Below are 23077 nucleotides of genomic sequence, written 5' to 3'. Positions count from 1 at the left end.
CAAATCTTATCTAGAGATCAAACATTAAAATACACTAACTCCAGACAAGAATTGGTGGGATAAAGATCAAGTATTTATTATATAAATATTAAATAAAGATTATGTATTATATAAAGCTTAAATATTAATCCTAGTAACTCCAGATCAAAAACTACTGGAAAAATGTTTACATACTTTTATAGAAACAGTAAATAATATATAAAGATTAAATACGATATAAAGATCAAATATTAAACTATATTAACTCCAGACAAAAATTAGTGGGAAAAAGTTACGTATTTATTATAGAAATGTTACATCTATATAAAGACTAAATACTACATAAGGATCAAATATTAAAATATTTTAACGCCAGACAAGAATTGGTGGGGAAAAAAAGTTCACATATTTATTATGTAAATAAAGATTATCTATTAAATAAAGATTATGTATGATATAAAAGCTCAAATCTTAATATACATTAACTCAAGAGAAGAATTAGTGGAAAAAAGTTACGTATTTATTATAGAAATGTTACATATATATAAAGACTAAATACTACATAAGGTTCAAATATTAAAATACTTAACGCCAGACAAGAACTGGTGTGAAAAAAAGTTCATATATTTATTATACAAATAAAGATTATGTATTAGATAAAGGTTATGTAGTATATAAAAGCTCTAATCTTAATATATATTAACTCAAGAGAAGAATTAGTGGAAAAAAGTTACGTATTTATTATAGAGATGTTACATCCATGTAAAGATTAAATATGACAGAGGGATCAAATATTAAAATATTTTAATGCCAGACAAGAATTGGTGGAAAAAAGTTCAAGTATTTATTATATAAATATTAAATAAAGATTATGTGTTATATAAAGCTCAATTATTAGTATCTATTAACTGCAGAAAAAAGGGTGGAAAAAATTTTATCTATTTATTTTATATGCATATATATATATGTGAAATAAAGCTCAAACACTATATACAGAAGAAACATTAAAATACATTAACTCCAGACAAAAATGGGTTGAAAAAAGTTGATATACTTATCATATAAATATTAAATATTACACAAAGATCAAATATTATATAAAGATTTAATAATAAAATATATCAACTCCAGAAAATAATTATTGGGGAAGGTCTATGTACATATTAAATAAATATTAAATATTAGTACATTAAATGCACATATTAAATAAATAGCAAATATTAGTACATTAAATAAAATTTTAAATAAATATTAAATATTAGTATATTTAAAAAATAAATATTTGTACATTAAATATAATTTTAGAATACTAGTAAATATTAGTACATTAAATAAAAACATTAATTAACGCTCAAATACTATATACAGCTAAAACATTTAAATATATTAACTCCAAGGAGAAATTAGTGGAAAAAAGTTTACGTACTTACTCTATGAATATTAAATATTATACAAAGCTAAAATATTCTATAAAGCTAAGCTATTTAAATACAGTAACTCCAAGCAGAAATCAGTAGAAAAAAGATTATATAATATTGAATGTTTCTATAGATGTATGGAAAGATTAAATATGATAAAAACATCAAGTATTAAAATACATCAACTGCAGACAGAAACTGGAAAAAAGTTAATATACTTGTTATATAAAGATTAAATATTATACAAAGCTCAAACATTATCTACAGGTCACATATTAAAATATATCAACTCCAGACTAAACCTGGGGGGAAAAAAGTTTACATACTCATAATATACACAGTAAATCTTATACAGAGCTCAGCCATTACAATCCATGAAGTGCGGGCTCCTCCTGTGCTGCAGCTTTTCTTCTCAGGACGAAGTCGAAGTTGGCCTGGGTGTTCATGGCGTAGAACACGTTCGCCTTGGGTGGGATGGCCAGCTCTGCAAGAGAGGGAGCAGAGCGAGCGTTAATGGGCGCCCCACTCAGCGTTAGGGGTTTGTTCTCACCGGCAGCTGGGACAACGTGGCGATGGCGTTTCTGACGTCGCTTCGCGTGTTACTCTTGCTGGCAAAATGCAGCAGAGCTCTTCAAGCAGCAGCAGCAGCAGCAGCAGAGTTCTGCTTCCCCACCTTTGTCCGCGGAGATGATCTGGACCAGCTCGTAATCCTCAGCCGAGCCAGACTGCAGGTTGTGCTTCTCCATGGCTCGCTGGATGACAGCAGGAGCCTTCTCTTGGTTACTCAGCTGCAAAGAGAGGGTTGCAATGAGGGCTTCTGCTTTATTCACTCTATAATGATTTAATAATTAGCAAAGGCCTGTCTTTCTGCAGACTGCTTGGTCCTGGAACGATTTCGAAGAACTGAAAAATTACAGTGGCTTAGTAACTAAGTCGTAGATTCTGACAGACACTAAAACACGCTCTTTGTGACACCTGGTGGTGGAGTTAGTTCAAGACAACAGACACTGCTCTAGAAATGCAGCAGGAAATCACAGCCTCTGCTCTCCTGAGCAACCACTCGCAGAGGTGAGACCTTGTTCTCAGCAGCCATCGAATCCGCAGCAAGAGCTGCCCCAGCTGCTCTTTGCAGACATCCATTCATCCACAGTCTCCCCTGCTAAACACTTTCTGTGATGTCCTGCAAAGATTCTGGGCCTTGGAGCTGGGTTTGCTGGGGAAGGGGCACCTTGTGTCACAGCTCACACACCCCAGTGCTGAGCTGGACACACAACAGCCGGCGCTGGCAGAAGAGCAGGGGCAGCAAAGCCGGCACTTGCTCAGAGTGCTTCCCTTGGCTTTGTTGATCAAATACAAGCTTCAATTTCAAGGCCAGAAACCTTGAGAGATGCTCTTTGCAAACCTCTCATTCATCCCCTGCTCCACATGTTTTGATTTGTAACATCTGTCATGTCCCCTGTCAAGGAGGTTTGATCAGGGAATAGGTGTTTCCAAAACTAAAAGCACCATTCAAGTCACCTGGGGTGAAAACACCACCCACAGTCACAGCGCTTTGCTGTTCCCACCACTCACCAGGATGCTCCTGTAGATGTTGCCGCTTCTGTCCTCTTCTACGCTGGTGCGGATGATGCAGCTGTCTCCGCTCTGCTGGTTGTAGAGGGGCAGGACTGGCGGCACTTCTTTTGATGGAATGGGAGTCACGGAGCCGGGGCACTTCTTGGAGCACTTGTCACCAGATGGCAGCAAGGGGGGAGGCGAGATCAAACACATTCATTACCATTTAATTTCAAAGATCCAAAAGCTAAAGATGACACTCTTCAGCACAACAGCCTTAACAAGGGCTTAGGCAACCCAGTTGAGGCAGTTTAGGTCAAGAGAGCAGAGTCTGCAGGACAAAGCTCCCTGGGAACGGAACCCAGCCCAGACAAGGCTTGGTCTGGGCAGTTCCTGGCAGGTCAAAGCACAGGGCTGGCGAGCTCTGACCTCACCTGCTTCTCACTCGCTCAGCTGCTCTGCCTGCCCCAGAATTAGGCTGGGCTGATGCACATGAGCCCTCCCCCCAAAATCGCCTTTCCCAGAGCTCAGGTCCCTCCCTTCCACTGCCAGCAACGCTCCAGTCAAGACCCACAGGCTTGGGCAAGCGCCTGGGGCCGCCAGCAGCGTCAGCAGCCTCGCACAGGCTGTTTGTGCTGAACACAGGGCCCGGGCCCTACCTTGTTCTGAGGCTCCTCAGCAGTGGCGGTGGGAGGGACGATGGTGACGGTGCTGTCCCCAGAGCTCCCACCTGGAGCAGGTTTGGGCTGCGCGTTGACGGGGGTACTGTGGGCGCTCACCCCCAAGCCCAGGAACGGCCTAGGGGGGAAAAGAAAGCACAACAGAGCTGGGCTGAGCAAAGCTGTCACTTGCTTCAACAATCTGACCTGCTGTTGTGTTTTCCTATCTCGAGTGGCCTATTGCTTGTGTGTGTATAGCAAATTAGACTCTATCCTTATTTGCTCTGTTTTGCTGCTGCAAATTTGAATTGAATTTATAATCCCGCACTAAAATTGTTCCTTTGTCTGACAGCTTAGGGTTATTTCTGAAGTCTTTAGACGATAACCCTCATGGCTAATTACACCAATAGAAAGAGACAACAGAAATACGTATTTTTAGCTGACGGTGTCTCCTCACAGCACTGCAGTGCTCTGGATCCCCAGCCAGGTTTGTCAGCTGGTGTTCGATTTATTCCAGTTCATATTCAGGCACCAAACCCCCTCCCCGTTGTACTCACAGGCTGAATCTCTTCACCACGCTCTTCTGAGCTCTGCCCGATGCGGTGCTCTTGTCAGCTGCTCCTTCGATTTCACGTGAAAGACGGAAACTGCAGAACAGGCAATACCATTAGTGAAATATCTCAGAGTGGCCATATTTGAGAAGCCCTGGGTCACTCCCACGTCCCAGAGGGTTCATCCCCACAAGGAGGAGCGCAGCTCTGTGCGTGTGTATTTCCACTCTCCGGGAGCAGCTCCTGGCAGCGCAGAGCTCAAGGCTGAGAGAACCTGAACCTGCCTGCGGGGGAAGAAAAGCTGCTTCGCCAGCTGGGCTGAGACCCTACCTCTCCTCATCACTTAAATGCCGCTGCCTCCTAAACCACTGCACGAATTTCTCATCTTGTGCCATGCAATAGCTGTTACATGAGGACTGCAACAGCTTAATTTGTGCGATTACTTCAAACTCCTAAGAAAACAAATAATAAAATAGGAATTCTAATTAGAAAAACAAAGCCAGTCTCGTTAATACACTAAACACACGCAGCAACAGATCCAGGACAAACTGAGTTGGACCCGCGGGTCGGTTTCAGTTGAAGAAGTGACTGTTTTGAGAACCACTGTTTCAAACGCTGCAACTCTGCAGCTCACCCTTCCCGTCACCCCTGCGTGGCCAGAGAGGCGCCGAGAGAGGAATCCCGCTCTGTACGTAGGTGGTTCTCAGGCACTAAGCAAGGGAAAGAACGAGAGGTGCCTGTGATGACAGCAGAGCCTGATCCTCCCCGGCTCTGTGCACTCACACTTGGCCCAGGGGAACACAAAACGCTGCCCCCAACGTGTGACTGGAACGTGCTGCTCTTCCCTCACTCCGCTTGCACACACACTTGCCCAAAATAATTCTGTCCGAGATCTGGCGCGACTGCCCTCGGACAGAGGAAACCCCGGCACCTTCGCTCCTACTGATCTCTGACCAACAAGGCTCAGGCTGGAAGGCAACGCTCAGCCTTGATTTCTCGGTCCCAGGTACCCGCTTTGCTCTCTGCACCTTTTACCCACAACTATTTACTGCAGCACAAGGAAGATGGTCACAGACTGTATCTTGTGGCCAGCAAAGGTCTCACGCCAGCAGGTCTGATTCGCTCCCAGCACACAGAACGCGCTCGTGTAACGTGTTCCCGTGAACACCAAACTGGGGGAACGTGCCCCAGACGTAAATCCCGTGGCAGCGAGTGCCCTGCAGCTCCTCTTCCCCTGCTGCCCCCATCTAAAAGGAATTTCTCTTCCCGCGCTGCCCCTCACAGCCCGGCAGAGGTTCACAGCGTGCCGGGGACTGTTCCTTCCTCACCCTCTGAGTAACGTGAGCGCCTGTTGGATACGCCCGAGCAAAGACAACAGGCCTCGCCAAGAGAACGCTCTAGCAGAGAGCGTCAGGCACTAAGGATCACAGAACAGTCACCATTCCACTTACCCTTCGCCGCTTCTCAAAATTGATCAGGCCGCCCTGTTGGAAGGACAGAGAAGGGATCAGAGGAGAAGAGCACAGGCTCGGCTGGACTTAATCACAAACAGGATGAAGTAGCGACACCAAGGGAAAGGCCAGAGCTGTCCTGACCAAAGGCCTCTACAAAGACCTCTTTCCAGCTCTAGGATAAACCACAGCTCTCGTGTACCTGGGTCTATTTAAATAGAGTCCTCCATTTTTAGGAACTGCACTAGCACCCAGTGGAAGATGCAGGAGCAGACACAGTGTCTGCAAGGGAGGGAGGATATTTAGGATTCCAAAAATTGCCCCAAATTACCTCAAGATAGTCCTGAAGGGCTGTGTCCAGCATGACAAGGTCTGTTAGGAAGGTACCCAGGTAAGGTACCGTGCCTTGTGTGACTCCCTGCAAACGGTCAGAGCAATGGTGGGTTAACTGACTGAGAAGTAACAATAATAATAATACTAATTAGAATTCTCCTGTGGAAGCAAACAAAACACAACTCGTCTGCTTCACCAAACAGCACTCTTGTAAATGATGCTTTCACGACATCACCCTGGCATCTCAGCCAGCAGTTCATGTCTGCACAGAGCGGTATATAAGCCAAAGCGCTCATTCGTAACTCCTCTGCGTCAAATCTCGCTATGCGGCACCTCTTGCCCCAGCAGTAAAGCCGGGATTTACAGACCCGTCTTCCCCAAAGCACCACATACGGGAGCTCATTGGTTAGGAACAGGGCTGAGCTCGGCTTTGGTTGAGATCATAAGCTGGCAACTCAAGCTAATTCCCACCTTCATCAGCAGCTCCCTGCTCATCGCAAAGTTGTCAGAGTCGGAGAAGATTTCTGAAAGCTCCTCGAACATCAGCATTGTGTCCCTGTACAGGAAAAGATTAAATCATTTAAGTTGTTTGTAAGCACTCTGAATCAGATCAGGGTACTATTTTTTTCTCAACAATCATTAACAGTTGGGCACAGAAAAGATAAAAGCACCAAAACACATCCAGTGACACACTGCACAGCCTTACTTTGGAACGCAGGCCCAGGTCTTCTTCAGGCGATAAACCGAGGTGGACTGCAAGGCGGAAACGATGGCCTTTAGAGACGAAAAGTTGTTCAGGACCCTACATTGCTGTGAAAGGAGCGGTTAGAAACACAGGAGCGTTAAACGTCAGCATCACCAATAGTCAGAGCTCTTCTCTCTGCCCCGTGTCCTGCTTGCTGCACATTCTCCCTGCTAAGCGGGCAGCTCTACAAATACTGTGCATCAAAAATATCACTGACCAACAACCCCCCTGTCCCCTCCCAGCTCCACGGCACCCGCACAAGGAACGTTAAACAGTCGTGAATAAACGCTTTACACGTGCGATACGGATCCACTTCTCCAAGATCTTCGCTCGCTGCTGTGTCTTTAGTTCTTTGCTCTCCAGGATGGTGCTGAGCACGCAGTTGGTGACGGCGTTGAACTGCGAGATGGTGGCTCTGATGCTCTGTGCCAGCTGTTTGTTCTCCTTCTTGTCCCTTCGGGACCAGATGCAGCCCAGGCAGTGGTGGGGCACAACGTTCTGGAAGAGTGTCTAGAGGGAAACAGAGGTGTCCAACTCAGCCTGGATCGCTACTGCCCACAGCAAGAAATGCATGGTTAGAGTACAAACTGCATCTGAATCTAATATGGTATTAAAAGGGAAATATTGGTTTTCTCTTATTTTAAAATATGCACTTTGCTATAACTCTTTAGGCCTGACGCCCTAAAAGAACTGTCAGATAAACTGTCCTGGCAAAATAACAGACACCTTTCTATCACTTACTTTACCAAGGGGAAAGATTTCTATATAGTGATATTTTTGAAGGAGATTGATACAAATAAGCCAAATCGAACACTACAGTTACAAAGTATTTATACATCTTCAGGTGAGTTGGCCTAAGATACAGTCAAAATACGCTATTTCTGAAGGGTCAAATATTAAACTTTGGAAAAGAGGCCACACAGTCTACATTCACACTGTAAAAAAAAAGACAAACACCTTCAGAAGAACTGAACGAAAAGCCCAATCAATGAAGCAAGTTTGGATAACCAAGTTAAGTTAAAAAACAAACAGACAAACAAACAATGAGAAGCCCAGAACTATTTCCCCGAGCATTTCAAGTAACACGTATGATCTACATACCGCGTCCATGTATGTCAGCTGTTCTGCCACCGGGTCTTCTTGGAACAATGAGAATTCTTCTGGGCCGCTGATCTCCAGTTCCTCTTCCTCATCCGGGTTGCAGGGAGAAAGGCTGTGGAACGCGTCTGGCCAGCGGGGAAAACACGAGTCAGTGAATTTATACAGAAAACAAGTAATCAAAGCAGATATTTGGAAAATCACTACATAGAAGAGCAGAACATGCAAAGGGACCTGCCTGGGGTAACGGCCTCACTGTGCTGCATATTTTAGGGAGAAAGAGAAGGACACGAAGATTAAATGGGCAAAGAGAAGGTAGAAGAAAAAGAAACAGGGAGAACTGAGCTGTTCAGGGTCTCTTACCTGAGAAGTGCCTTGACATATTCACTAACCATTCTTTGGGAAGAAAAAACCTACCAACCCCCCCCCAACAACTCCTTATTAACACTGCAGAACTTTGATAATCTACTTGTCAGCATTTATGCATTCTATAGTCTGAAAAACAGCTGAACTGCAAAGTGACAAGACTGCAATTATACCCCCAAAATATTACACTGAATATGCTCTTATGTCCACGTTTCAAGGGAAGAGGAGGAGAAGGGAGCGAGACCAGTTGGAAAGTTAAAACATGCTTTGCTAGTACTACTGATGAGGAGAGAAAGTAATGCAAAATATACAAAACCAATCGTGGCTCCAGCAGCTGCAGGACAAACCCCCGGATGCCCTGGGCTGGACTCGGCAGTAAACCAGAGCTGGATTCAGGGCTGCAGGGCCTGGAACCAGGCCTAGGATGGCAGGCAGGCTCCTCTTCAGATGCCGGCCATGGACGAGGAGAGCGAGACCCTGGTGATCTCCCAGTTCCAGATGCTGCACAACATGGAAAACCTACCGAGCTGGTCACTTTGGGTCCCCTGTTCTGGCCGCCCCTCCCGGCAAGTCCGCCCCTCTCACGGGATGTGCAGAATTGATCAACAGCCTTGGCTGCCGCAGCACTAAGTCTAAACCTGGGCCTTTTCTGCACACCAGTCCTACCGTTATGCGCTCCAGAGCCAACGGGGACTGAAAAACACGCAGCCAATGTGAGAATAATGCATGTAGAAGAACTTAGTCCCCCTACTAAGGCTGGAAGTTGATTTCAGTTCTCATTCACATACCACGTGAGCCCTTACGAATTTTCGGCTCACGGCACAGGAAGCTTTGTGCCCTGGATAAGGGGACATGTCAGGCTTGACGCTGGGAGAACACACAGACAGCAGAGAAAGGTACTTTACCATCATTCTCCCGTTCTTCTTTCCGGAACTCCTCCAGGAGGTTCTGCGCCTTCTTCTCCAGGTCAGAGCCAGGCATGTTCTTCTTCAGATAACTCAGTACCTTCTGCAGACACGCGTAGTCGGGTGGCTCTCGGAAATCGTCGGCACACTGGTCGAGCCAGGCTTGTAAAATCGATGCCATCGCACTGTGAGCAAATTCAGAGAGAACACATGGGTTGTATGCAGCAGTTATTGATGCAATCGCATGGATCTGTACCTCATATAACAACAGGAACACTGAGACATTCATCCCCCACGTGAAGGCAGTATGGACACTTCCGTGAGCACAGAATTTAATTTGTTCTTTTTATGCAAGAAATGTTATTAATACTTCATAGGAAACTAAAGGCTGCTTCTTCAATTACACCTTGAGAAACCAGCGCAGTCATTCAAAATCATTAAAGATTTTCTCTCCGTTGTATTATTGGATGTTATGAGACAGCTGATACCCGGCCTTTACACAAGCCCCTTGAAGCAAACAGGGCTGTGAATTGTCACAGGAAACAACAGCTCTGCTGCCCACTTCCCGCTCCAGCACCGAACCCTGACTGGGGCTCGCTGGGCGCTGCAAAACCAAACTTACGTCCTGAGCACTGTGCTGGATCCGGGGGAATTCTGCTTTCCATGTTCTTCAGAGCCCGAGATCTCCAGGTTTCCGTATCTGAAAAAATGAGATGGCTGTTTAGAGGAACCTCTACTGAGCAACCCAAAGCGCGTAATCCATATACAATTGGCATAAACATATAGATATTGGCATATTCATATACGATTGGCATGAAGACAAGGGCTTCATGCTGGACAATTCCACCGTGGCTGGGGAGCTGTGGCAGAGATGAAGGGTTTGCACATATCCCCCGTGCACTGGTCTTTTATTAAGGGACAAGTTGTATTGGTTTTCTTGTGTCGGTCCCAGTTTGGCTCCTTAGCGGTCAGATCACGCACGCTTTCCCCACCTGGCGCTTAAGCTTTAATGAGATTTGGGATGTGGGCAGCGTGCATTCACACATGGTGTGTTTATGCTGAAATCCTGAACTTTGCAGGATTCTTTTCTGTCAACATCCCCCTGTCGTGTATAATAAATGACGGCTCAGTTTCCATTCTGTCCCGGCTCTCACCTGTCCAGGAGCAGCTCCAGGACTGTGCTGGTGGAAGCAAAGGCCCTGTACGTGGAGAGGAAGATGTTGATGTATGTGAAGTCATTATCGGCAAAGGCCGTCGGAAGCGTCTCCACCAGCTTTTCCAAAGTTCCAGCTTTCAGGGCCCTGCTTTTGCACGTCTCGTCCAGGCTGACAGTGTGTTCTGCAGGTAACTGGTCCCCTTCAGCCTACAAAGTGGAAACAAAGACAAAGCACAAAACTCAGACAGAAGCCAGAGCCCCGACACAGCCTGCACAATGAAACCCAGATTCCATTCCACCTTTTCACAGGAATAGTCCATCTCTAGTTACTAAACAATGTTGTCCCTTTGGGCTCTCCAAACACCAAACGATGTATCAAATACTGGAGGACAATAAAGACATTTCTTATTTAAACAGGCAAGTGTTGCCAGTGCTTAGGCTGTAATCTCATGGTTGGCTTTGAAACTGACCATTCTCTCAGAACAGGGCCAACCATTCAAAAAGCCCGGATGCTTTCTTAGCATCCAGAAGTTGAAGAAAGGTTTATTAGACTTCTTGTAGCATGAAAGATCTAAGTTCCTTCACCTACTGGTACCTCGAGAAGAAGCTACTAAGCAAGATTTCAAGCTTCTCAGTACTTAAAGGAATTGGTAATAAAGCCCAACTCACTCAAAATGAACAAAAACTGTTGTATTCCTTTCAACATGGGTTCTATGAAATTTGCAGTTAGAGCTGCATTTCTCTCAGACACATCCAATACCAGCCAACGCTTTTCAGCTGAAAAGCCTCCAAATCACTCTACAAATGCAGCATCACTAAAAACTCTTCCCATCAGCTGGGAAATGTACCACAGGTCAAAAATACTTTCAAATATTTCTCCTGGTAAAAACAGGAGGCAGAGATGGGAAATCTGCCGCTCAAAGTCTCTATACTACCAACCTGGACACTACACCAAAGCAAGTTCTTATATTACTGCCTTGGATCCTGAAGAAAATGTAGAAACATCGCAACATAACACAAAAGTTCTACCCACCTCCTGACCCTCTGGCTCAAACTGCCACAGCTGCTCTGATTGCAGTGAAGTGAGGACACTTTAATCAGCTGGGGGCTTGGCCACCATGCCAGCTTTACTTACCCCGAGCCATCTTGCTCCTTCGCTGTCAGTCTGCTGGATCTGCGCTCTTCTCAGGCTGTCGCAGTCAACAACTCCTTCTTGTGTGTCTTCAGCTCCATCCTCAGGTGTGCTCTGCCAGGAAAAGGGCCAAGAGAAACAAGTCAGAGAGAAAGGAACATGGTCCCTGCACAAGCGCAGGCTGCAGACACCAGCATGCCAGCACCAGGATCTCACAACACCTCAACAACGCTCACTTCAGTTGCCACTTTTTAGCTGCCTTTAGTTACCTGGGGCTTTTTGGCCTTTTAACTGAAAGTACAGAGGAGCTGAGTGCACAACTTACTGCACAAGCCAATGAAAGAGGTAAGAATTAAACCAGAGAGCCCAGATCTCCTGAACCCCAGCACTAACAGCTGCTGTATTAACATGCTGATACACGCTGAGGAGCAAAGCACTAGAGAACTGAAAATAGACGTAACAATTGACTTTAGAAATAGATATACTGGTCCCCCTGCAACCACATAATGTTTGTTCTTCATATATAACACTTGAATAATTAAAGTTTCAGGGCTATACTGAGTACCACAGCCTTAAGCACAGCAACAACTCAATTAGAAAGGATCTGAGTGCAGTGCAACCAAATCCTGGTTTGGGGAAGTCGGGGTTTGGGTTTTTTTGGGGGGGTTGCTTTTCTGTTTGTTTTTACCTCCCTTATCTCTAAAATATCCCCTAGTCATATAGAACTGTCTGTGCACCAGTGACTTGCCTCTTGAACGCTCTGTGGAACCTCCACATCTTCCCCAGGTTGGTTCCTCACATTTTCTTCCAGGCTTTCTGGAGTCTCCACGTCTTCTTCAGTTGGCTCGCTTGGAGTCTCCTCTGTGCACTCTGCAGTCTCGGTGTCTTCCTCTGTTGCCTTGCTTAGACTGTTCTCAATGCGCTCTGGAGCTTCTGCATCTTCCTCTGTTATCTTGCTGAGAGTGTTCTCGATGCGCTCAGGAGTCTTCGCATCTTCTTCTCTTATCTTGCTTGTAGTCTCGTCAATGTGCTCTGGAGTCTCTGCATCTTCCTCTCTTGTCTTCCTTACTGTCTGCTCAAAGATCTCTGGACTCTCATCAACGCGCTCTGGAGTCTTCTCAATGTGCACTGGAGTCTCCACTTCTTCCTTGGTTGGCTTGGTCAGGATCTCCTCAAGGCTGTGCAGAGACTCCACATCTTCCTCATGTCTCTTCCGCCTGGGTGTCCTCCTCTTCGGTCTGCTCCAACATCTCCAAAGAGACAGGTTCCGAAAGGGGAAGTTCCGAGCCTGTTAGAAAACAACGGAAAAACAGTTTTGAATCACAGATAGCAACACATTTACTTTTAACGTCCTTGCAAAAGTTCCAGGACAAGATCACATGAACCCTGAACTTTAGGCACTATTACAATGCAAAAAACAGACTGTACAACAGGATCATAGAATCATTTTGGTTGGAAGAGACCATTGAGTGAACTGTTAAGCCACCCCTGGCACCGCCCCATGTCCCTCAGAACCTCATCTATGTGCCTTTTAAACCCCTCCAGGGATGGTGACTCCACCACTGCCCTGGGCAGCCTGTTCCAATGTTTAATAACCCTTTCTCAGAATTACAGAATCACAGAAAGTTAGGGACTGGAAGGGACCTGGAAAGCTCATCCAGGTCAATCCCCCCATGGAGCAGGAACACCCAGCTGAGGTTCCACAGGAAGGTGTCCAGGCGGGTTTGAATGTCTGCAGAGAAGGAGACTCCACAACCCCCCTGGGCAGCCTGGGCCAGGCTCTGCCACCCTCACCATGAAGAAGTTCCTTGAAATTTAAGTGGAATCTTTTGTGTTCCAGTTTGCACCCATTACCCCTTGTCCTGTCACTGGTTGTCACTGAGAAGAGCCTGGCTTCATCCTCCTGACACTCACCCTTTAGATATCTGTAAATATTAATGTGGTCACCCCTCAGTCTCCTCCAAGCTCCAGAGCCCCAGCTCCCTCAGCCTTTCCTCACACGGGAGATGCTCCACTCCCTTCAGCATCTTGGTGGCTGCGCTGGACTCTCTCCAGCAGTTCCCTGTCCTTCTGGAACTGAGGGGCCACAACTGGACACAATATTCCAGGTGTGGTCTCCCCAGGGCAGAGCAGAGGGGCAGGAGAACCTCTCTGACCTACTGACCACCCCCTTCTAACCCACCCCAGGTACCATTGGCCTTCCTGGACACAAGGGCACAGTGCTGGCTCATGGTCACCCTGCTGTCCCCAGGACCCCCAGGTCCCTTTCCCCTACACTGCTCATTCCCCAGCTTACACTGGAACCTGGGGTTGTTCCTACCCAGATGCAAGACTCTACACCTTCCCTTGTTATATTTCATTAAATTTTTCCCTGCCCAGCTCTCCAGCCTGTCCAGGTCTCTGGATGGCAGCACAGCCTCTGGTGTATCACCCACTCCTCCCAGCTTGGTGCCATCAGCAAACTTGCTGATAGGACACTCTAGTCCCTCATCCAAATCATTGATGAATATATTGAATAATACAGGCCCCGGCACTGACCCCTGAGACACTGCATGAGATCCAGGCCTCCAACTGGACGCCACCCCATTGACCACGACTCTCTGGCTTCTTCCCCTCAGCCAGTTCGCAGTCACCTCACTGCCCGGTCACCCAGACCGCACTCCCTCCCGTTTCTGGGAGGAAATGTTCCCAATAGCCAACCTGAGCCTCCCCCGCCCAACTGGAGGCCGTTTCCTCCCGTCCCGTCACTTGTGCAGGCACCAATTCCCTTTTCTCGCCACACGGAGCTGCCCCCCCACCCCCGGCCCCGTGTCCCCCGCGGCCCCGGGGGAGGGCGGGTGGCGGGGCCCGGCTCGCTCATACCCGTCCGCAGCAGGGCCCGCAGCTGATCCCGCACATGGCGCTGTGTCCGCGTCCGCAGGCAGGGCTGCTGCCGGCTCCGCCAGCCCCGCACTCCGCTCTCTCTCGCACCGACCGCTCGCCCCGACGCCAACGGCGGCGACGGCTCCGCGAGCACCACGGCGACCGGACGCGGCCTCGCGGCGGCACGTGCCGCCCGCAGCCGGCCAATCGCAGCTCGCCGCCGCTCCGCGCGCGCCCCCTTGCCCCGCCCTCAGCCCGCCCGCAGTCCGAGCCCTTGCTCAGCCGGACAAAGCGCCGGGAGCGGGACAGACGGACCGAGCTGGGAGCGTGGGCATCGAACTGTGCGTGGAACACAACTTGTGCTGCGGCAGAGCCCGGGGCGAGCGCAAAACTGCAAAGTCCAAGCATAACCGTGGAAGGAAAAAGGAAGTTCTTGTCATTTACAGTGATGTTTTCACTTTGCCATTCAATATATTCGCTATTCTACTAAAGGATTTAAAGAATAGGCAACTGAAATCAAGAACGTGTTCTTCCCGCGCAAAGGGGGTTCCTTCCCCAGAAATGTGAATTGTGGTTAAACACACTGGCTCATTTCTCAGTGTTTCTGCTCTTTTGTTCCCTCTTTCTATGGTCAGAGCAATTACACAGCTGAGTGAAAAAATGAGGCTGCTTCGTAGTGAAATAAATAACTTACGCTTTTTCTATGGATAAACAACGTTTAATCCAATTCCTTCATTGTATTCCTTAAACACGTGTTCATTAGAGCACAAGCAAAACAGCGCTGGGTGCGCGGGGGATTCGCTCCGCCCAACACTCACACCTTTTAACAATAAGAAGTGTGCTTAAAGACAGTAAGGTGTTACATATTCATAATGACCCCAGGAACGCCCATACATATTCATTACCTTTCACGATTCTTATTAAAATGAGTCTCAGATAACCCTTTCCACAGTCTCCTCTTGACCCTCCCCTGCTGCGCCTGCGCAGTCACTTGGTGGTTTTGAGGAGGGGTCGTTGGGGGTCTTTGGATGAAGGATGAACATCGTTCAGCTTCGTCACAGTGAACGTTTTACCTTTGGCTCACTGCAATGAATTGCCTGGAACCCAAGCTGCCAAGTCGACCGAAACCAGACTGGCGCCCCCTTTTTGCTGTAAATCTTGGCTCTCTTGTCTGCTCAAGGTTGCAGTTGGTGCTGCAAAACTTCTTATCTCGGCATTCGATGAGGTTCTGTTTTTTCCTTAATACAACTGCTTACATACAGCTCTAAACTAGATATTCATTCTGTGGCTTAAAGTGTTGGTTCGCTAGTAGGGTCTTATTATGTAGTTATATAGTTGACCTTTAAAATGTTAGTTCCCTCTATCAATATAACTTCATGAACAAGTTTCATAACTTTTTACACAGAACTTAACCACCTTTTCCTTTTCCAGGTTCAGAGCCCGTGCCTCCTTTGGTTATATCTGTAAACATTAAACATCTTGGCACGAATCACCACCTCTTTTCTCACAATTCCTCCTTTTTCTTTCTATCCTATTGATTCGTGCTTTGGCTGCAAAGTTAGCCAGCACCTGCCTAGGGGTGGCTACATCCAGTTTGGTGTTATCTTTCAAAATCATTAATTCATACCCCGTTCTTTTTGTTGCCATTTCAGGATCGATAGGCATGCCTGAGATTTGCATGCCTTGGACTACTGAATGTATTAACTGAATAAAGCAGGGGATCATGCATGGCACAAACAGTTTCGAGACCAATATCCATTAGGTGGATCTGGCCACCACCAAGTGGGAGGAATAGAGGTACTTGACGAATTTGCCCTCAACATTAACTGACAAGGGGTTCGTCCAACATATTCAGTCATTTGAGACCCTCCACATATCCAGCACGAGGTGACATTTAATTCGCAGTATCACAGTATCACAGTATGTTTGGGATTGGAAGGGACCTCAAAAGATCATCCGGTCCAATCCCCCTGCTGGAGCAGGAACGCCTAGGAGAGGTCGCACAGGAACATGTCCAGGCGGCTTTGAATGTCTCCAGGGAAGGAGACTCCACAACCTCCCTGGGCAGCCTGTTCCAGTGCTCTGTCACCCTCACTGAGAAGAAGTTTTTCTCAAATTTAAGTGGAACCTCTTGTGTTCCAGCTTGATCCCAATACCCCTTGTCCTATCATTGTTTGCCACTGAGAAGAGCCTGGCTCCATCCTCATGGCACTCAGCCTTTACATACTTATAAACATTAATAAGGTCACCCCTCAGTCTCCTCTTCTCCAAACTAAAGAGCCCCAGCTCCCTCAGCCTTTCTTCATAAGGGAGATGCTCCACTCCCTTAATCATCTTTGTTGCCCTACGCTGGACCCTCTCCAGCAGTTCCCTGTCCTTTTTGAACTGAGGGGCCCAGAACTGGACACAATATTCCAGATGGGGTCTCACCAGGGCGGAGTAGAGGGGAAGGAGGACCTCTCTCGATCTACTGACCACCCCCTTTGCAATACACCCAAGGATGCCATTGGCCTTCCTGGCCACAAGGGCCCAGTGCTGGCTCATGGTCATCCTGTTGTCCACCAGGACCCCCAGGTCCCTTTCCCCTACACTGCTCTCTAATATGTAATTTCCCAACCTATACTGGAACCTGGGGTTGTTCCTGCCCAGATGCAGGACTCTACACTTGCCCTTGTTAAATTCCATCAGGTTATTCCCCGCCCAACTCTCCAGCCTGTCCAGGTCTCTGGATGGCAGCACAGCCTCTGGCGTGTCAGCCACTCCTCCCAGCTTGGTGTCACCAGCAAACTTGCTGATAGTACACTCAATTCCCTCGTCCAAACCGTTAATGAATATATTGAATAATATTGGCCCCAGTACTGACCCCTGAGGCACTGCACTAGATCCAGGCCTCCAACTGGACTCCGCACCATTGACCACCACTCTCTGGCTTCTCTCTTTAAGCCAGTTCGCAACCCAACTCACTACTCTATTGTCTAGACCACACTTCCTCAATTTAGCTGTGAGGATGCTGTGAGGGACTGTGTCAAAGGCTTTACTGAAGTCAAGGTAGACCACATCCACCGCTCTGCCATCATCCATCCACCTTGTTACATTCTCATAAAAGGCTATGAGGTTGGTCAAGCATGACTTACCCTTGGTAAAGCCATGCTGACTGCCCCTGATGACCCTCTTATCCCTGATGTGCCTTGAGATGACACCAAGGATAGGCTGTTCCATTACTTTCCCAGGGACAGAGGTGAGGCTGACCGGTCTATAATTACCCGGGTCCTCCTTCTTGCCCTTTCTGGAGACTGCAGTGACATTTGCTTTCCTCCAGTCCTCGGGCACCTCTCCCGTTTCCCAAGACTTGGCAAAAATGATGGAGAGCGGTCCAGCAATGACTTCAGCCAGCTCCCTCAGCACCCGCGGGTGCATCCCATCTGGACCCATGGATTTACGGATGTCCACACTATTTAACTGCTCCCTAAACCAGTCCTCATCGACTAAAGCAAACTCCTCCATTGACCTGGCTTCATCCGGGGTCTCAGGGGTACAGGGTTCCCCAGGCAGCCTCCAGCGGAGTAGACAGAGACAGAGAAGGCATTCAGTAATTCTGCCTTCTCTGTATCTTCTGTGAGCAGGGCACCCACCCCATTCATCAGTGGGCCTACATTGCCTCTGGTATTAGTTTTATCTGCTATGTATTTGAAAAAGTTCTTCTTGCTGTCCTTGACCCCTCTCGCCAGCTGTAATTCTAAGGAGGCCTTGGCTACCCTAGCTGCCTTCCTGCATCCTCTAACAGCAGCCTTATATTCCTCCCAAGTGGCCAGTCCCTGCTTCCATGACCTGTAAACTCTCCTCTTCTGCTTGAGCGTACCCAACAGATCCCTATTCAACCACGCAGGCCTCCTGGCTCCCTTCCTCGACTTCCTACGTGTGGGGATGCTCTGATCCTGAGCGTGGAAGAAGCAACCTCTGAATGCAATCCAGCTCTCTTGGGCCCCTTTTCCTTCAAGCAGTCTTGCCCATGGGATTTCCCCCAGCAATTGCTTGAAAAGGCCGAAGTCAGCCCTGCTGAGGTCCAAGGTTGCAATTCTACTTGCTATTCTGTTCCTGCCACACGAGATGCTGAACTCCACCATCTCGTGGTCACTGCAACCCAGGCAGCCCTCCACCTTTACTGCTTCGACCAGACCCTCCTTGTTAGTGAGGATGAGATCCAGCAGTGCACCTCTCCTGGTCGGCTCCTCCACCATCTGCATGAGGAAGTTGTCATCAATGCGCTGGAGGAACCTCCTGGACTGTGGCTGGCTGGCTGAATGGTCCTTCCAGCAAACATCAGGGAAGTTAAAATCACCCACAACAACCAGGGCCTGTGACTGTGAGGCCACTCTCAGCTGCGCATAGAAGGCCTCATCAACTCCCTCAGCCTGATCTGGTGGCCTGTAATAGACACCTACAACCGTATCACCCCTGCCAGCCTGCCCCTTGATCCTGACCCATACACTCTGAACTCGTTCCTCATCCGCTCCTGGGCAGAATTTAGTACATTGCAGTTGCTCTCTCACATAGAGAGCAGCTCCACCACCACGCCTGGCTGGCCTGTCTTTCCTGAAAAGGGCGTAGCCATCCATGACCACATTCCAGTCATGCGAACTGTCCCACCACGTTTCTGTGATTGCCACCAGATCATGATCTCCCGACCGAACATAGGATTCTAACTCCTCCTGCTTATTCCCCACGCTGCACGCATTGGTGCACAGGCATTTCAGGGAGCGGGCTATCTTTTCCATAGGATCTATAAACAGGTTTTTCCCTACTCTTGGCAACTGTAATCCTTTGTCTTTTTGCCTTAATTCTTCATATCAATCACTGCTGTTCTGTACCAATTTCTGTTGCTCTTGCTTTCCTTTTAATTCCTGAGTGGCGCTCTTAACTAACTCCTCCTTCTACTGATCTTGCACTGCCCCTCCGTCTGAATAGCCCCACTCACCAGCTTGTGTAAAACAGGTATTCTGTTCTCCCCTAGGGCAGGAGACACAGCCTACAGCCAGTCCACCTTTCCCTAGGTTAGTTGCTACCCATAATTCCTGCCCTTGGATTTCAGACTTCTCCAATTTTGTTCTATCATAACATCCAGAATTAGTATGAGCGTGATAATGTAGAACATATTGGGTTAGTCTCCCTATTCTCACACGCTCGTAGCACTTGGTACAGGGATTGGCCAGGCTAAGTTGGGAACAATAAGTCACCACTGCTAGCAAGAGGATCAGGTCCAGGGTTCTGCACCCCCTGCCTCTCTGGCCGACCAGGCTGCAGCCGCAGCCGAGTTCGTCATCTTCTCGGCAGCAAGGGCCACGTCCCCACCTTTCCTATTTTTGCCGTTAGCGTGGCGACTTTTTATCGTTTCCCAGCTCTTGGCCTTCACTTCCCAGGAACAACAGGAGCAACACGGAATGTGGTTTCTCTTTCTGCACTCTGTTCTCCTCATCACTGGTGGGCTCTAAATTCCCATTCACCCCTTCAGTAAATACCTCCCACCATTCTCCGCTATTCTTTTTCTGTTCCTCCAGTGGCGACCGGAATCCTCAACCGAGCCCTGGTTTCCTTATCTTCTGTTCTTAGACATTTCTTACACAATCCTGTCGGGAAGTTCCCTTTGTGGATATGCTTATACCACAGTCCATTTACAACCTAAACATCAAATATAAAATGAGAATTCCATATACAACTCGGTTCAACACATTTAACTATTAAGCCATTCTCATTTTCATTCACATCCATAACACTAATAGTAGTTACATCACCAATCCCGTGTCAATTTCAATTTCAGTTCCCCTGGTTCCTGAGTTGCTTTCCAGGTTCTTTCTTCCATCAGAGCTCCTCTAACTCGAGAGATGCGTGTCCATCCTTTCTCTGCCCTCCCAACAGCTGTTTCTGTAGTTAACAAAACAAGAAAAGGCCCCTCCCATCATGGGGTTGGAGTTTCTTCTTTTCAGGTTTTAATTAGTGTTGCCCCCATATCTATCAAACATTCTACTTGTTTTGTTCTTTTGGGTTTCTTCTTCCCAATGCGGTGAGCACCACCCAGGCTGCTCACCCAGAAGGACTAAAACTGCTTCCCAGTGCAACCCCAAACACCCTTCACTTCAGCAGGTGACCGCACTTGTGCTTTCAGCTCCTGGGCTGGTGTTGTCCGGGCTTTCCCTGCTCAGCACTGACTGTGTTTTGGAAAGGCAGGAGCCAGTGCAAACCCTTCTCCGCTGTTCTGCTCTTTTTCTGCTATTTTTCCCCTTTCCTGTGAAGCTCGGCTGCTCCATGAGTTATTGTGTTCTCCTGTGAGTGTGGGGTTTGTCCTCTGCTGTGGAGCACGAGAGCGAAGCCCCCGGAGCCCCGGCTGGTGCAGACCCCGCAGTGAGGGTGACAGACCCGGAGCCAGGAGCAGTTTCCCCAGGGTGAGGAGCAAGTGGAGCTGCTCACACCAAGGTCACAGGCAGGGTTGGTGCGCATCACCGGTTCTAAGGCTGTCACCAGAACCTGACAACCTGACAACAGTGTGCTGTCTCCCTGGGTAGTTTAAGTACAACCAGAACGCAAGAGGCGGCTTAAATTCGGGGTCGTCTTTTTGCCAGGAGCAGAAAATGCCGTGATGGAGACAGTGGGGAAAAGGTGGAAACTCTCAGACCACGGTGCAGTCTCAGAGAGGAAAAGAGATGAACGAGACACTGATGAGCGGGAAAAGTTGACATATTTATTATAGAAACATTAAAGGTTCTATAGAGATTGAATGTTACATAAAGATCAAATATTTAAATACATTAGCCCCAGATGTAAATTAGTGTTAAAAAGTTCATCTATTTATTATAGAAACATTAAATATTATACAAAGCTCAAACATTATATAAAGATCAAACACTAAAATACACTAACTCCAGACAAGAATTGGTGGGAAAACGTTTGCATATTTATTATATAAGTATTAAATATTAAATAAAGATTAAATAGAATACAAAATCAAACATTAAAATATATTAACTCCAGACACAAATTAGTTGTCAAAAAATAATCTATTTATTATAGAAACATTCAATATTATATAAAGATTAAATATCATATAAAGATCAAATCTTATCTAGAGATCAAACACTAAAATACACTAACTCCAGACAAGAATTGGTGGAATAAAGATCAAGTATTTATTATATAAATATTAAATAAAGATTTTGTATTATATAAAGCTTAAATATTAATCCTAGTAACTCCAGATCAAAAACTACTGGAAAAATGTTTACATACTTTTATAGAAACAGTAAATAATATATAAAGATTAAATATGATATAAAGATCAAATATTAAACTATATTAACTCCAGACAAAAATTAGTGGAAAAAAGTTACGTATTTATTATAGAAATGTTACATCTATATAAAGACTAAATACTACATAAGGATCAAATATTAAAATATTTTAACGCCAGACAAGAATTGGTGGGGAAAAAAAGTTCACATATTTATTATGTAAATAAAGATTATCTATTAAATAAAGATTATGTATGATATAAAAGCTCTAATCTTAATATACATTAACTCAAGAGAAGAATTAGTGGAAAAAAGTTACGTATTTATTATAGAAATGTTACATCTATATAAAGACTAAATACTACATAAGGTGCAAATATTAAAATACTTAACGCCAGACAAGAACTGGTGTGAAAAAAAGTTCATATATTTATTATACAAATAAAGATTATGTATTAGATAAAGGTTATGTAGTATATAAAAGCTCTAATCTTAATATATATTAACTCAAGAGAAGAATTAGTGGAAAAAAGTTACGTATTTACTATAGAGATGTTACATCTATGTAAAGATTAAATATGACAGAGGGATCAAATATTAAAATATTTTAATGCCAGACAAGAATTGGTGGAAAAAAATTCAAGTATTTATTATATAAATATTAAATAAAGATTATGTGTTATATAAAGCTCAATTATTAGTATCTATTAACTGCAGAAAAAAAGGGTGGAAAAAAGTTTATCTATTTATTTTATATGCATATATATATATGTGAAATAAAGCTCAAACACTATATACAGAAGAAACATTAAAATACATTAAGTCCAGAGAAAAATGGGTTGAAAAAAGTTGATATACTTATCATATAAATAGTAAATATTAAACAAAGATCAAATATTATATAAAGATTTAATAATAAAATATATCAACTCCAGAAAATAATTATTGGGGAAGGTCTATGTACATATTAAATAAATATTAAATATTAGTACATTAAATGCACATATTAAATAAATAGTAAATATTAGTACATTAAATAAAATTTTAAATAAATATTAAATATTAGTATATTTAAAAAAATAAATATTTGTACATTAAATATAATTTTAGAATACTAGTAAATATTAGTACATTAAATAAAAATATTAATTAACGCTCAAATATTATATACAGCTAAAACATTTAAATATATTAACTCCAAGGAGAAATTAGTGGAAAAAAGTTTACGTACTTACTCTATGAATATTAAATATTATACAAAGCTCAAATATTCTATAAAGCTAAGCTATTTAAATATAGTAACTCCAAGCAGAAATCAGTAGAAAAAAGATTATATAATATTGAATGTTTCTATAGAAGTATGGAAAGATTAAATATGATAAAAACATCAAGTCTTAAAATACATTAACTGCAGACAGAAACTGGAAAAAAGTTAATATACTTGTTATATAAAGATTAAATATTATACAAAGCTCAAACATTATCTACAGGTCACATATTAAAATATATCAACTCCAGACTAAACCTGGGGGGAAAAAAGTTTACATACTCATAATATACACAGTAAATCTTATACAGAGCTCAGCCA

At 45.3% G+C, this 23077-nt stretch overlaps 1 protein-coding gene across 1 annotated transcript; it reads right to left on the bottom strand.

Annotated features, from left to right (window-relative positions):
- Positions 1-1762: 1762 nt before the first annotated feature.
- Positions 1763-7263, bottom strand: LOC139828327 (ral guanine nucleotide dissociation stimulator-like 1). Its single transcript, XM_071810592.1, has 11 exons — positions 7243-7263; positions 6985-7200; positions 6652-6755; positions 6360-6501; positions 5944-6030; positions 5613-5645; positions 4492-4613; positions 4179-4257; positions 2970-3119; positions 2071-2185; positions 1763-1881 (listed from the first exon to the last, which is right to left on the bottom strand). The coding sequence occupies exons 1-11, from the start codon at positions 7261-7263 to the stop codon at positions 1763-1765; spliced, it is 1188 nt and encodes a 395-aa protein (XP_071666693.1).
- Between the last annotated feature and the right edge of the window lie 15814 nt (positions 7264-23077).

This window comes from Patagioenas fasciata, chromosome 6 (genome assembly GCF_037038585.1).
Source record: "Patagioenas fasciata isolate bPatFas1 chromosome 6, bPatFas1.hap1, whole genome shotgun sequence".
Classification (NCBI taxonomy): domain Eukaryota; kingdom Metazoa; phylum Chordata; class Aves; order Columbiformes; family Columbidae; genus Patagioenas; species Patagioenas fasciata.
Note: the sequence above shows the minus strand (reverse complement) of the source record. Positions and strands in the feature narration are given on the sequence as shown.

What these genes read in the sequence shown, in the direction of transcription:
- LOC139828327 (XM_071810592.1), bottom strand. Translation starts at nt 7,263, where the DNA reads ATGCATTTCTTGCTGTGGGCA. An exon ending in TGCATTTCTTGCTGTGGGCA is followed by an intron (nt 7,201 to 7,242) that starts GTAGCGATCCAG and finishes GTTTCCCTCTAG; the next exon opens with ACACTCTTCCAGAACGTTGT. An exon ending in CCAAAGCCGAGCTCAGCCCT is followed by an intron (nt 6,031 to 6,359) that starts GTTCCTAACCAA and finishes GACCGTTTGCAG; the next exon opens with GGAGTCACACAAGGCACGGT.